Source organism: Thunnus thynnus, chromosome 14, assembly GCF_963924715.1.
Source record: "Thunnus thynnus chromosome 14, fThuThy2.1, whole genome shotgun sequence".
NCBI classification, from domain to species: domain Eukaryota; kingdom Metazoa; phylum Chordata; class Actinopteri; order Scombriformes; family Scombridae; genus Thunnus; species Thunnus thynnus.
Window position 1 is genome coordinate 13,336,292 of NC_089530.1, and position 15,591 is coordinate 13,351,882.

At 38.4% G+C, this 15,591-nt stretch overlaps 1 protein-coding gene across 1 annotated transcript; it reads right to left on the reverse strand.

Moving 5' to 3' along the window:
* Positions 1–10,732: 10,732 nt before the first annotated feature.
* gfral (GDNF family receptor alpha like) lies at positions 10,733–13,638 on the reverse strand. The gene is made up of 6 exons (XM_067611107.1): positions 13,487–13,638; positions 13,045–13,360; positions 11,940–12,196; positions 11,770–11,850; positions 11,556–11,637; positions 10,733–11,464 (listed from the first exon to the last, which is right to left on the reverse strand). Exons 1-6 carry the CDS (start codon positions 13,566–13,568, stop codon positions 11,395–11,397), a joined length of 888 nt encoding a protein of 295 aa, XP_067467208.1. The 5' UTR covers positions 13,569–13,638; the 3' UTR covers positions 10,733–11,394.
* Positions 13,639–15,591: the final 1,953 nt, after the last annotated feature.

Here is a 15,591-nt window from a genome sequence, read left to right on the forward strand (position 1 = left end):
AGACCAAAAGAGAGACCATCTATTGTACCTGTCTCCAATCTTGTCCTCAGCATTCAAGGTACATCTGTTGCTCTATCAAGTTAGTTAATTGTCATCAATTGCATTCACCATATATCCCAATTGTAAACCAAACTAATTAGAATACCGGAGTGAAAGCTGGCAGGACTTTGGGTGCGAATTGGGACTGAAAACATCTCCACTCTAATGAACATATTTAGGAGGAAACTGTACATTTGCATAAATGTATTAACATGTGATAATTGCCTTCCCACAATGGCCCATCTTCATCACATATGCAAACAACTATCCATCAAAAAATTATGCATTCGAGTGCAGTCACACATGTTCAGAAAAATGTTTTGGGGAAAGTTTTGCCTCTCCACTTGCCCCCCGTCACTTTACAAATGGTGTTTACACAGATCTGCTGGTAGACAAAGGGAAATTAGATGATAGCAATCACATAATGAGCAATCTTGTGAGTGAAACTTTGCAAGATCGAAGATTCAGTAGAATGAATAATTTGAAGGATAAGGCACTTAAAATACCCTTTCTTACTGGTAATGCAGTTAAAATCTGCAGCAATTTTATAGAACTTGCCTATTTACTTCTCAGTTGCTGATTGCTACGCTATAATGCAATAGTGATTCAATGTGGAGTCATTTGTGGAGTCAAAGGGTTTTGATTTCCTGTCTGCTGTATTGGGAAGTTTTTTAAAAGTTCATGCACTTTTATCTTTTTTGGGAGATGCAAGGATAGCATTTTGACACTAAATTCTCCACATTGGTGTTCAGATTGATATGGAAATGAAGAAACTACTTCCTCACTGGGATAAAACAGATCACTGGAGGTGTGATTTAGCAGGTATTTGATTATAAGTATTGGACAAATTTAAAACTTGACCTGAGGATGGCCCTATATGAAAAGTCACCAGAGTTATAACAGTTTATACTGAGGGGACATAGATATATGTACCAAATTTTGGTACCAGTGCATCTGATAGATTTTAAAATATTTCACTAGATAAGTGAAAACTTTCACCTGCTGGCTGTGCTGGATTAAAAGTTAGGGAATCACCAAGTGATTAGGATTCATTCTCTGATAACCATGGATATCTATACCAAATTCCTTGTCAACCCATCCAGTAGTTGTTGAAATAATTCATTTTGAACTGAAGTGGTGGAACGACTGACCATCATTGCCATCGCTAGAGCCACTCTGCTAGCATGGCTGAAAAGCTACATTTCATTAAGTTGTGTAAATATGTGCAAAGTTTCCAAGTGTAATAATTACATCAATTGTCCAGGCTGGACTAGCAAAAGACCACTTGAATATTTCTGTTTTTCTGCCCAAAGGCCATAAAATAAAAATGGACACACAAGCTGCCAGCAGCACTTATGGCAGAAACAAGTGATGCAAGATAGTGGGAGACTTCCAGTTCAGTCCTGTAGGCACTTAGAAAAAATACTTTTTCAGTTAAAGCTGAGAGAGCAATAATGTGGCCTCTGAACATGACCCTCTGGGAGTAAAAATGTGGGACAGACCAACAAAGAGCTCAGTGGTACCTCTGAGGCCCTCCTAGGAAACTCTAGTGTCAGAGGGAGCAAAGCCCCGAGTGACTTTGAAAGTGTCAAGAAGTAGCAGGAGACGGGCAGGTTCACCCTAATAGGGTTCAACTTATCAGATATAAGAAATAAGAGAAAGTTGTTCAGTGATCACAAGGATATTCAAAAACTGTGTGAAGGCTATCAGAAACCACCAACCTTAAAATCTCATAAAAAGTAGAGTTGGTGCAGAATATGGAGAGACAGATGAGAGGAAGAAAAAGAATCTAAAGCAAGAGGAGAAACAGAAGTAGATGGAAGGGACTCCTCAATCGCTTACACTCAGCTTTAGGTACATTGCCTTCAGATTGTTTTGCTTTTGATTTATTGGTTTGTTGGATTACTCAAATAGAAGACAAGGGACTTCCTCAGAAGAACTCAAGAACTCACTACACAAAGAGGATGAAGGAGAAGAGGAAAAAGGTTCAGCAGCAAAGCTACTACCCCTTAAACTCTTCCTCTTCTATATTGACATCTTCTTCCCTCGTCACCATGCTCAGCTCAGTGTTTAGCATTGTGGTGGCCTCACAGCAGGAATGTCCTGGCTTCCAACCAATGCAGGTCTTTCTGTGTGCAGATAGCATGTGTTTGTATGTGGTGTATGTTCACTTACAGTCACGGTCTCTCCTTGTGTCTGTGTGGGTTTCCTCTGCTGCAGCTGCCTCCCACAGTCCAGACAAGCCACTCAGGTCAAAAGTTGAATCTAAACAGCACATTTAGAAAAGCTGTGAAGCCAGTTCAACTTCACCTGCATTCTTGTAAATACTGATAATAGTTTGTTCAAATTCAAGTTGTTAGTACTTTATACAGACAATACAATACAGATAATACAATTAACTGCTCATTTACTTTTTTAGTAATTATAGCAGTGACCTGCTCTGATTCCTTTCTTTTTTTCCACATATACTAAGATATGCATCACTTATTTGGCTAGCAGGCACATACCTAAATGTGCTACACTTGGTGTACATTTAATATGAAGGTTATTTTCCAGGCTAGTTAAAAACAAAGGTTACAATATTGTAAATTTAGTTCTATAAGCACAGGTGGACCCTTCTAATGGACTCTATGGGTAATACTCTCCTCCAATCACATCTACTGTATCTAAAGTACACACGAATAAACATAAATCAGGTTAACCAGTATGGATAATACAAACATGATTACAAAAATAAAGTTGATCAAGTTTTAATCAGTTGGTTATAATCAGTATCAATAATTATGCAGATCTGAATTCAGTTCTATACACTTGAAACACAGTCCTGTCGATTGATTTCACTCAGGTCTTCCTGTTATAGTGATGTTAGCTCTCAGATATTAGCATGAAGAAGAAAACGCTACCTGTTCATTAAAGCACTTAATACTGGCAATTTACGGTCTATAATCAATGTTAACAATACAAGATAAAAATAGCAAACTTCTGTAAAAACTTGAAAACATAGTCAAAATTAAATAATCAAAGGATAGAAGAACCCTCCTCTGTCGGGGGCTGGAAGCACTATTTGGGTTTAAGAGTTCCATGGGGCTGTCCAGACTCCTGCCATAATACTGTAGCTACATTCTGGATTAGTTACTGCAGGTACTGTGATACTGCAGGTAGCGGGTACAGCATGGCTCTCTACGTGATGTTGGAACATTGCATGCACCGTGGTTTCAAATTTTGATATTTTCCGCAACTTAGCAGGTCTTATTTCACTTGGTCTATGTACTTTGTTAAACTCCAACAGGACAAAATAAGTTATGTTCATCTCACTGTCGGGTCAGCCATGATGAGTTGGCACCTGAACATAACAATCTGGGAAAACTACAACTAAGTTGGCAACCTTAAATACCTTAAGGTCTGCTGTAGATAACAGCATTATTGCATGAGTTTTTGAGATGATGCAGGTAAATGTTGGCAGATCAAACAATCAGTAATGTTGTGGACAGCAGCCCACTCTTGCTTCATAGTGATGGCTAAATTACCTCTGTCAATTTTATATTGTCTTACTTGCTTGTGTTGCTCAGTTGCAGGAATTGTGGACTTTGTCAAATTCTTACAAAATTGTGACTGGTGCCCAAGAGACCAATTGCACTGTCGTTTCAAATTTGGCATACAGGCTGTTTTCTGTCTTTCTGGCATCAGACTATGGATTGTGTTAGGCTTCTAGCTGTATTTTGCTCAGTAATTAACATAATACAATAGTCTGTTCTGCACGAAGTAAACTGATGGTGTTTGGCGTTTATCCATGTCCAATATACCTTATTTGGCTGGCTTGGATAAACTGAAGGGTTGGGAGCCAAATTACAGTCAGTTCTATCACAGGTGTCGCGTCTGCATAGGAAGTACATTGGTTTTTCATTAACATGGCTTGCGGCCTTGTCTGGGTTGAAAACAGGATGGAGCAGTTGAACTAACATTGACACTCTTTTTTTGGTTCAAGAAACAATTTAGTTGGGACAACAATTACAAGGGCTAAGATCATAAAACAGCATGTTATTCCCCTGAGACCACAGCTTGTCATCCTGAAAGGATGCCAGGGCCTGTTGTCAGGCAATGTCTTCACACTGTTACAAGTCCGTGTGTTAAACCAAAAATGTTCTTATGTATTGCCCCTTCTATTTTAGCTGTAACTCTGATTTGTATGTCCCAAGGCTCCGACCAATCTCTGGCTTGTAGATTTAGTGGCTTCTCGTAACTCTGTCAGTTCTATGTGTGGATGTGTGGACCAAATAGTAAAGTATCCGACTTTAAACTTAGTTATCATAATAACGCCTTTAAGTGAGTTTTCATCAAAAAAGTGGGTGTTTGAGGTTTGTCTATGTTATCAATGCTCACTTTACCTAAACTACTGTCTACAAAGGTCTGTACAATCACTTGCACCCCTGTTGGTGAGTCATATATTTCATTTGTATGTCACATTCAAGTTTCTCACAAAGAACAGTCCGCTTAGATCATTCTTCAAGACACAGTCTTTGAAAGCTGGAGTATCATGATATCACCGGATCACTAGGCACAGCAGGTAAACGCTTCCTGCTTTCTTACAGTGCAGACGCCTTGCTGCTTGCTCTCGTCTCTGCTTGCATTTTTCTGCTGATATTCTTGATTTTTCTTCAGTGAGAAACTATGAGCAGTGGCTCCTGGATATTTATAAATCACTGGGACTGCATTTTTTTGTAGATGTAGTAGGCCATTGCCATATTTCAAAATTTTTATGACCTCCTCAGTACTACATGAGCATGGCTTACCAACAGCACCAGCCTGTACTGCAGTGACTGGAAATAAGGTACTCAGTTAAAGCTAATTAGCAGCAAGATGCCCCCCTTCTTCACAGATTACTTGGAGTGAGATTGCAGTGCAGGAAACCAAAATTCAGTGGTTAGAAGTGAACATTGAAGTGAATGGACTATGTGGGAACGACATCACTTTACCATGGACTCAAAACAATGGACAAGATCATGCTAACACATGGCTAGTTAGCACCAACAAGACTACCAAGAAACAGGAGGGCTGTGTACCAGGTTATAAATCTACAAGTGGTTGTCCTTCCTGAAGCTCTCTTGGAGCAAAGCCTAAGAGTAAATAATTTCCCTAGGAAATGGGAGGACGAGTACCAGGGAGAGCCCGGCGTGCTGTGATTTGTGATGCAACTGGCTGGCCTGCATTATCATCCAGGCAGAGTGCCTCTTCAACCCCTGTTCTTAGTAGGACACAGCCATGGGCAGCTGCGAAAGGGAGAACAACAAACCTCCCCAACAACCAAGTGTACAACTGGAGAACAGATTTGCTCCACTATTGCAGGACCCTAGATATCCATCTGATGATCTGGATAACCTCTCATCTTCACACAGCAGGGCAAGGACTGAGAATAAATCTGAAAATAAAAGGCTACAGGGAAAGCTAACAACTGGGCCCCAAACTCTGATTGTGAGTGACTTTGCTGTAAAAGATTTAAGAAGCATGTGCAGTAAGTGCACCAAAATACTCTGTTTTCCCATGGATATGGTCTATGACTTGACAGAGAGATCCTGCATATTGTGGCTGCACATCCAACTGTGAAAATCATCATAGTGCACATAGGGACCAATGATGTTGTGAAACCACAGTCTGAAGTACTAAAACAAGACTTAAGTGATTTGTTGAACACAGTCAGCTCTTTGAATGCTGAGGTGTTTATCAGTTGCCCTCTACCACCAGTCAAAAGAGGAGTTAAGAGGTTGAACACATGGCTCTCAACTGCATGTACCGTCCATTCACTGCTCTTTATTGACATTTTCAAGTTTGTCTGGGACCACAGACATCTTTTTAAGGCAGATAGACTTTGCCTTAACAAGGTAGGAGTAAAATTGTTAATCTCTAACCTATTTTACTTCTTGTGTCGCCCATCTGTTCCCTCTGCCAAGGACAAGAGACAAGAGGAATCAAAACATGAGGAAGACATAACACAGCACGGCAAAAACCTTGAAGGAGAGTCGCCTCAGCCCCCGTCTTAGCATAGCTGTAATCATGAGAGACATCAGAGCTGCTCATACCAACTACCAACTGTGAGGATTCATCTTCTTCAATCAGTGCCTCCATATCAGGTACAGGATATGTGTTGTCCCTATGTCCACTTAAAAACAATTTGAGGAGTATGACACAATTTTATCCGATCAACCATAAAAACCTGGAGGTCATTATACAACATCTGAAATCCTCCTCCTGCTGCCTTGATATTCTGCCTACATGCTTTTTCAGAAATGTCTCAAATTGCATGGCCTCAGGTCTTCTACAAATTGTCAACATGTCTCTTCCCTCAGATGTCTTCCCACAGGCCCTGAAAACTGCAGTCATCACACCACTCTTAAAAAAGAACAATCTAGACACTTCACTAATGAACAATTATAGGCCGATATCAAACCTCCTGCTTTAAGTAAAATCATTGAAAAATCTATTTTTCAACAGCTGAACAACTTCTTGGCACTAAACAACTGTTTTGATGTTTTCCAGTCAGGATTTCAACCACACCACAGCACTGAGACTGCTCTTGTTAAGGTCTTCAACAACATCCACTTAAACATAGACAGTGGCAGAATTTCAGTCTTAGTATAACTGGATTTTAGTGCTACATTCAACACAGTCGACCACAACATACTACTAGACTGGAAAACTGGGTGGGACTTTCTGGCAAAGTAATGAACTAGTTTGAATCCTACTTAAAGGACAGGGACTACTTTGTGTCTAGGTAATTACAAATCTGAGCAGACAAAAATGATGTGAAGTTCCCCAAGGCTCCATTCTGGAGCCTCTTCTGTTCAACAACTAAACTTAGCACAAAAAGTAATGAAATTTGTGTTTGGTAGATTATTTCTTTGTTGTAACAATGCTTCTTGGCAATAAATCTTATACCGTTGGAAAGCTTTTATTTCCATTTTAAATGGTGCCACATTTGTAAGGAACATGCATTTGTGGGATGAGCAGCAGAGCTGAGTATGTGGGTTGCGCCCCTGAAAAATATGCCAAATCTTCTCTGCCAATGCCAAACAGCTTATTCTGCCATTGACTCTTGTTTGGTGTTTTGTGGATTGGATGATTGAAGTTTGAAGAAACAAGACATATTGGCAATTTAACAATTTATTCATTTAACAAACAGGAGCCTCCGTAGTGTGTGGAAGAACCATACACAGCCACAACAGCCTGGCACCTTCTCCTCATGCTGGTCACCAGCCTGATCGCACACTGCACATATGCTCCCACTATTATGGAAAACAACAAAATATGTTACCATAATTATGCAGATGACACACAAATTTAAATAACCATATCACCAGGGGGCTATGGTCCAATACAAGCACTGAGAAATTGCATTGAACAAATCAACGATTGGATGTTGGACTTGCCCGGTGAAGCTCCTCTATTCTCTATTCTCATGATCCGCCTTTGTCTTTGGTTAATTGAGCATGGAGCACACTGTTCTCCTGTTTGAGTGCCTTTAGACTTCCTCTGAGGTCAGATGCCAAGGCCTGGTTTTCTCTCTTGAGCTGCTGGAGCTCCTCTTTAAGCTGCTGCAGAGTGTTTTCTGGGGAGTCAGACAGTCTGGCCTGGGTCAACTCTTTGAATTCAGCAAAGCCCAGCTTGAGCGGGGCCATACTCTTCTTCACCTTGTTGGTGGAGCTGGCACGTATGGGATGGGCAGAGATGGACAAGGAGATGGGGTTCTCTACTGGGCTCTGATCATCTTCACTGTCAGTGGGGACATTGATCCTCTTAGTGTCCACCTCAGGTTTCGACAGAGGGAATGTCTCTTCAAATGACTTCAGGTCAGCTTGATCCTTGGACCATGACCTTTCCTTTGGTGTAATATGTGAATATGTGATGTTAAGCAGAGGGTCGTCCTTGTCAAGTTGTTCATCTTAACAGATCTTTAATCTGCTTCCTGAGCCGATGCCCTCACTGGATACGTATGCATAATTGCTGAACAGAGTATCTTTCCAGATGTAGATGGAATCATTGAAGAATATGAGGTTATTCTTCCTCCTTTCTTGTTTTTGTTGGTAACAGTGGCTGGTAGCAGTTTAAAGCTAGCTAGTTGTTATGATTTTTAAAAAATCTATATCTATCTATATATATATAAGATGATATTTCCTCTTCTGTTCTTGCTGATGAATGTTGTTAGCTCTTCTTTAGAGTCCTTTCTGAATATTATTTGAATCATATTCATTTTTGGTGCAGCTACTCTTTCCTGGAGAGTCTTCTGTCGCTGCTGAGAGTGTCTTTGATACATTTTGCTTTCACTGACAACAGCAGACAGGATGCCATCTCATACTTTCTTATCTGCACCTGTAGCCTTGGCATTTTTGAATCTGTATCCTTTGTTCACATTTTCACTGCAGAAGCTCTCTCAGTTAAAGACCACATGCTCAAGATTCAGAATATTCAAACATAATGACAATTGACTATATAAACAGATGTGCAGTTCCCCTCACAGATGACAGCCAGATTTCAATATTGCTAAGGCCTCCTTATCCCATTTCTAACTAGTTTGGAATACTGATTCAAGGGTCTTAAAAAGGCCCGAAAAGAGAGACTACACGTACTGCCAATGTCTCCTTGTTAGTGATAGAATTTAGTTTAAAATCTTTTTTTTTTAAAAAAGCACTGAATGGTCTTGCACCTGTTTACATCACTAAACTCCAATCCACACTGTCAAGGACTTTAGATCCACTGACCAAAGGCTCTGTCCACTCTTAGATTCAGGACTAACTTGGCTTCATTCTTTTGTTCTATTTCTCTGCATTGTAAAGAACAAAATGGTCTGTTGTGGTTAAATGCTGTAAAAACAGTTAGGTTGAGATGAACCACTGGTTTTTATGTACTATCACATTTTATAAGATTTTCAGTAACAAACATGTCTATGTCACTGGATGTATTTTTATTAATTCAGTCATATCGCTGATGGATTGACATGGCATACTTAATACTCACAAAGTAAAAATGGCTCCTTTTTTGTGACATACAGTAATCAATATTTGTGATGCAAAGCCTACCAAGTATTGGCACATAATATAAAATACATACTGACTTTACTATAGTTTAATCTACTGTACTATACTGTTCTATACACTAAACAACACTACTTTTGTCAGTGGATCCAAACAATCCATCCAATGTGTCACATCTGAAATTATTAACCCTTAGGCTATATGTGGCCTGTTTTGAAAATTATCTTATTGTCTTCTAACCTGAAAATCCTTTCCATAACCACATCAAACTATGGAAGTGTTATTTGGATGACATTTTCATGATTTATGATGGTCCTGTTGGTAGTTTATTGCGGTTTTATGTCTATCTCAATCACTGCCATGAACACTTAAAATTTGCCATAAATCATGATGTACAACAATCAGTTTTTTGGACATTGGACATTTGGACATTGGTGACAGACCTGTATAGAAATGAAACAAATGTTCTTTTTTATTACATGGACAATCTTTTCATCCACTCCAACTGAAAAAAGCCTCCCTATCAGTCAGTTCAGTTGTATCAGGAGAATCTGCACTAAACAAATTGACTATGACAGACAAGCAGATCAATTAGTTCACAGCTTCAAAGAAAGAGGGAATATAAATATAATGAAAATTGGTTAAAAGCTGCCAGAGACAGGTTCAGTACTGTAACACAGGAAGGGTACCTTATCAAAGAAGAAACACCTCCACCAAATAATGGTCCTAGCTGCTATTTAAAATATTCAGGTAAGGATTTTGTGAAAACTATCTGAAAAAATGAATTAAAAATGAATTCAAAGATCTACCCAAAGTGGTGCACAAACATCCACCTAACTTCAGACATATGCTGGTAAAATCTGATCTTATTCTTGCTAAAAATACAACTCTTCTTGATCCTCCCCCAGGGAATTGTCTGTGTGGTTCATGCACCCTGTGCAATTTTATACATAAGTGTGACACATATACCCACCAGATAACAGGAAAAACAATGAAAGTAAGAGGCACTATATCTTGTTCCATAAGAAGTGTAATCTATCTGATCAAATGCCTATGTGGTTTAGCATATGTAGGAAAAACACAAAGAGCTATAAAAACCAGGATAACAGAACACAGGAGATGCATTGAAACCCAGGACCAGTGTAACCCAAATCACCCATCTCAGATACCAGACTCTTACATCTAGAGGTCTGAAGTCTCTAAAGTATAAAAAACTGTTGGTAGTTTCATGATGGCTTTCTATTTTTATATTTCTAGTTTCTGACACACACATTTGAAAATGTTAAAATTTAAAAAATTGATCAAGTGTGTCAATTTCCTTAATGTTATTTGATCTAGTTAACATTTTATAGAAGGGTGTTTAGACCTCATCTCGGTATAAGAATTTAAGGTTCCTTTTTTCCTAGCGTACTACAATATATTTTTGAACATATGTGATGTTGATTCTGATATACATGGTGATGAATCTGATGTAATGTTTATATATAAGATGTATGTTTTGATATTTGGGATATTTTTGATGTATTTTCTTTTAAAGGATGACCTTTGTATTCCTGCTCTTTTCTATGTACTTTATTGAAATATTAATTGCTTTGAGATGTTTATCGCCCTGGGTGGGTTGGATAGTTAACCACACCTGTCATCATAGAGCTTGTCAGCCTATTGTGTGTTTTCTATCTTTACGAACATTTGACCTGATGAAGATCCGAGTAAGATCGACACATTGTCCAGATTAAACTTTTGTGGCTTGGAGTAAGTATGTTATATCACATCTGAAATAATACAACATTTTGATCAAAGTGAAATTTCAAAGTGTTCAGAATGAAGTTTATTAACTGATACAATGGAGGCCAACAGCATTAATAAATCATCACAAAAAGACAACAGATGACATAAAGCAATCAAAAATGTTTCAGATGTGTTGTTTTCACTTATAATAATTGATAGCTCAAGTCACACTTGAAGAGATTAATAACTGTAGACATTTGATCAATACTGATGATTGATCTTTTACTTTAGAAAGAGAAAGGTGTTGTCAGTGTTCAAGAAGAAAATGGTTGTAATCAAAACTCTCTGATATACTAAATATCTTGTCAAACATTACATCATCTCACACGTAGGGCCTTGATTACAGTAAAAATAAAACTTTTTATCAACCCTCTGAAATTGATTTCCTTTAATAAAGCTGATTGAGGAAACATTATCATCTGTTACTCAACACTGAGAGCATTACAAAAGAATGTATTTAAGAAATTATGTCATAATGCACCTAATCTTACAATGCTGCCATAATAATGTTTCTGTGCTGCATTTGATTCAAAAACTAGAAACATCAGAGAATAACAACACAATTGTTTTTCTGAGGACGATGAAATCTTTTTTTATCTCTTCTTCTCAACACCCTACAAGACAAAAAAAGAAAGGAAAATAAATGTTTTGTATTTTCTTTAAATATCGGAGAAACTGTCACTGACTTAATGTTAATGCACTTACCATATTTTACTGATAATAGCCAAAGGCATTAATATAACGACTCCAACAAGTAGCACAATTGCAAAAGCATACAGCAGATATTCTGAAAAGACAAGCAATTATATTCAAAATTATATTCAAAACTGTAGTGATAAGATTCCATATTTGTTTAAAACAGCAGATTAAGTATGTTAATCTCGCATCGATAGAGTATCAGTAATGAGTGGAATTTTACCGGTTATCCAAGTTTGACCTTTCTCTGATTCATTGGTTTCAGGAGGTTTAGAAGGACTATCTTTACTTTTCCAAGGTGTCACTAAATTATAAACACAAAAAGGCCTTAAATTATTTCCAGTACAGAAATTTAATAATGAAACTGTCTTGTAAATCAAAAACTCTACTCACTGAAGTGTGATCTATTATGAAGTACATCATGAATCATGCTGCATGTCAGAAGATCAGCATTGTGCACTCCTTTGCAAGTACAAGGATAATGGAGTGTTGTGCCCATAGTGGCCAAGAAGGCCATTTTACATTCAGAATCTCCACCAAGGATGAGAGCTGGATCCATCTGTGTGAAACATTCATTTTGGAGGTCAATGCTGCTGCATCGTGCTTCCTCAGAGCTCCAGCATTTGGCTTGGAAAGTTTTTAATAGGTCTCTGGAAAATCAGAGAAAACATGTGCAAGTGGAGTTGCTTTTTGGATGTTCAGGAAAAGTAGATAGAGCACATTCATCATCTGTAATGCACTGTAACAAGCAATAATGTCTATATCAATTCTGTTACTAATTTAAAATTGTAGGCAAACTATAACCTCAGCCCTGCAGGTATATTATAGTCATGGGTGTTTTACAATTTGACATTTCTCAAATAATTGCCTGTGAACATTTCAATGTATTAGATGCAAATTGGAAAGGTGCCCTGAAAATGTGATAATGTGCCCTGAGCCACATGACCTCACTAGTCAATCCACATTTCTTGACATGTTCCTTCGCCATGAAGAATATGGTCACAGTAGTTTCATTTAGAAACAGCTCCAAAGGCTAATAACAGCAATCAGGTTTTCGGTCTCTGGAGAGTAGATCTATACATGGCAGATGCCACTGTGCTTATGCTGTAATGTTGTTCCGTTTACAGAGCTTTGCTAGCTTGTTGTGCTGCATATCGCCACCTCCTGACTTTGTACTAAAATTCTTTGAGAAATGTACAGTTTAACACCAAGTGAAGAGGTTGTGATATGAAGCACAACAAGATAGCGAAGCTCTGTAAACAGAACCATTCCCACACATGTGCAGTGGCATAAAATATAGAAAATATCCAGCTTTATCCTTTAAATTATTTGAAAGAGTTGCTAATATGGGTTCCCAGCTCTTACATCCAACAGATACAAGCTGATCTTTAGTTATGAAGATCATAACTATATATTAGCCTAGATAAGAATGTTTTATCACTTTCTCATTTAAGATATTTAATCAGGTGCTGTAATGTCAGATAGAATATCTACATACCTGCAGTGCCTGTCCTTAGTACACAGGCTAACTGTATCCTGGCAGATCCAGGTATCCTCTCCACATGTGCCACTGTGCAGAGCAGTTTTCATATGCAGGCAGCTTTGATCTGCAGCCCCGCAGTCACACATGACCAGAATCTCTGCAACACTGTCCGGCATGCTGCCGTAGAACTGCTGTATTGCTTGCTGACAGCGGTCACGGTCACACCGCTCTACCATGCATGCCTGGAGAACAGGTGCCAGATACTTGTTGCAAACTGCATCACTGACACAAACTCGCATCTGCTCCAAGCACGATCCAGTACCATCATACACTATAAAAATGAAAAATAGAATTGGGTTTGAGATTGCAGAAACATCACTTCCGTGTTGACTGAATTCAAAACATCATTTTATCTTCTCATCTTTCAATTCAGCTTAAACCATAATAAAATAATTACCATAGCCAATTAAACTGCTCGTCTGCCAGTCTATCACTGTGCTCCTCTTCTGCTGAGCTGCTGTACAAACAACAGGAAACATGATTAGCTCCAATCCAACAAATGCATATTAAAGCCAATCTGTTGTTCTTGACGCTCATTCTCAAGCACAATGGTCCTCGTTCATGCATCAGATCACCTTTGGTAAACAAAAAATGTACTTTGCCTGTAAATGCTTTATCTCAAATGATACTGAGAATACTGCACCTGGCTTTCGGTGGCATTGTGTGGCCAGCACTTGTATAGTGTCACAAAGCTCCTCCTCCCAGGCACACACACAGCCTTGCAGTGAGGGAAATTGGTCCAATATGGTCTGGATGGTCATGTTACAGACCTCTGAGCCTTTTATTTGGCACCTTTCATCTTCAATAACACAAACACAAGAGGGTGGAGAAAAACAGGATTTTCCCTGCAAGCAAGGTCTTGTTTGTACAACAGGTGTTTTATATGTGCCTGCTGCTCTGATTGTCTCTCTCATGAGGACTGTTTATATTCAGATATATGCAGACAAAATCATAATACTGGATTTAAATGCCATAACAGAAATATATTCAAAGGTAGGCAAAGGTCATCTAATTATTATCTATTTATTTAGTTATATAGACTTTGCTCCAGGCTATTGCCTGAGTCATTACATTTAAGCCATACTCCAAGAGGTGCAATTCAATTAAATAGCCTCATGTCCAGAGCTTTCGGAGGAAATGTAATCATTACTTTAGTAATACCACTAGAAAACATAGAGATAACATCATGTTCCGATGCCCCGCAACAGAAATTGTAAATTGCGTAATTTTTACCCTCACAGGTCCCGCCATAAAATGCCTGTTCACTGTTGCATAAATCTGACATGCAGGTATCCACAGCAGCCAAACAGTCAGAGGATGTAGGTGAAATGATGAGGCTGGAAATCTGAGGAATAACAAATCCTGAAATACAAGTACCAAAATGTCTTTATTTATATTGAAAATTGATTATTATTTGAAATTATTACATTGTCTATCAGGTTCAGTACAACAAACACCACTGACACTAGACAGTCTTACAGTACGGCACATGCATCAGAGGGTACAACACATACAGCCCTACTTTAAAGCCCTGGTTCCAGTAACATTTCATGACAACACAGTGCTATATTAAGATGAAATCAATAGGCTGCCATACTTCACTGACAAAAATGATTGATCGTTCTTTATCTAGTAGAAACAGTTGACTTTGACTCACCAAGTATGACTGCAGCTTCCAGATGTATAAGTTGCATGATAGCTGCTGTGAGGCTGTGAGTGGACAAGTGAAGCTCTGCTGCAACTCTGTCCCTCTGTCCCTCCAGTTGGTGTTGGTACTTAAGCTGAGATACACCCCCACAGTCAACAGGATGTAACACATTTACTGGAGGCTGCACCTTGCACAATATAATGAAATGACAGATGCAATTCATGACCCATGCAGCCCTAAAACAACAGGAACAACAATGAAATCTGATGAAATCACAGTGTTTCTTCACAACATGAGTGACATTTTGGTATATTTAAGGGTCCTGTTTTTTTAATCTTATAGGGTATCGCTATATTTCTATACTTATATGAAATATATACTAGATTAAATTTGCAAACAATTTTTTTTTTGCAATCACAATTTGCAATCACAAATACTGACATGACAAATGTACATAATTAAGGTGTGGTGGGGATTGCAAACAGTGCACAGAAGCAAGTTTATGACCTTGACTGCTGACCCAAAATCCCAAAATGAAATCTCTGTCCAAAAGGTGACAAAATCCGCCTATCAGCAATTTAAAAGCTCTCTAATCAACATGCCTGATATGTTGTTTGTTTTAGCCATTTTGGTGTTATGGAGAGTTTTGTGAACCAAATAATGTTGCTTAGCATATGTTTTCTTGTAAGGTGGTCCAATTTCCATGTCTGTACGATATGAAATGACTGAATTAATAGTTTTCTATTTTAATGCATTTTTCACCATGTGGCAACACTGCCATCTATTGACTATGGAGAGCAAAATCTTTTAATGCTAAAATATGCATGCCAATACTGTATCCTGTATTTAACCAC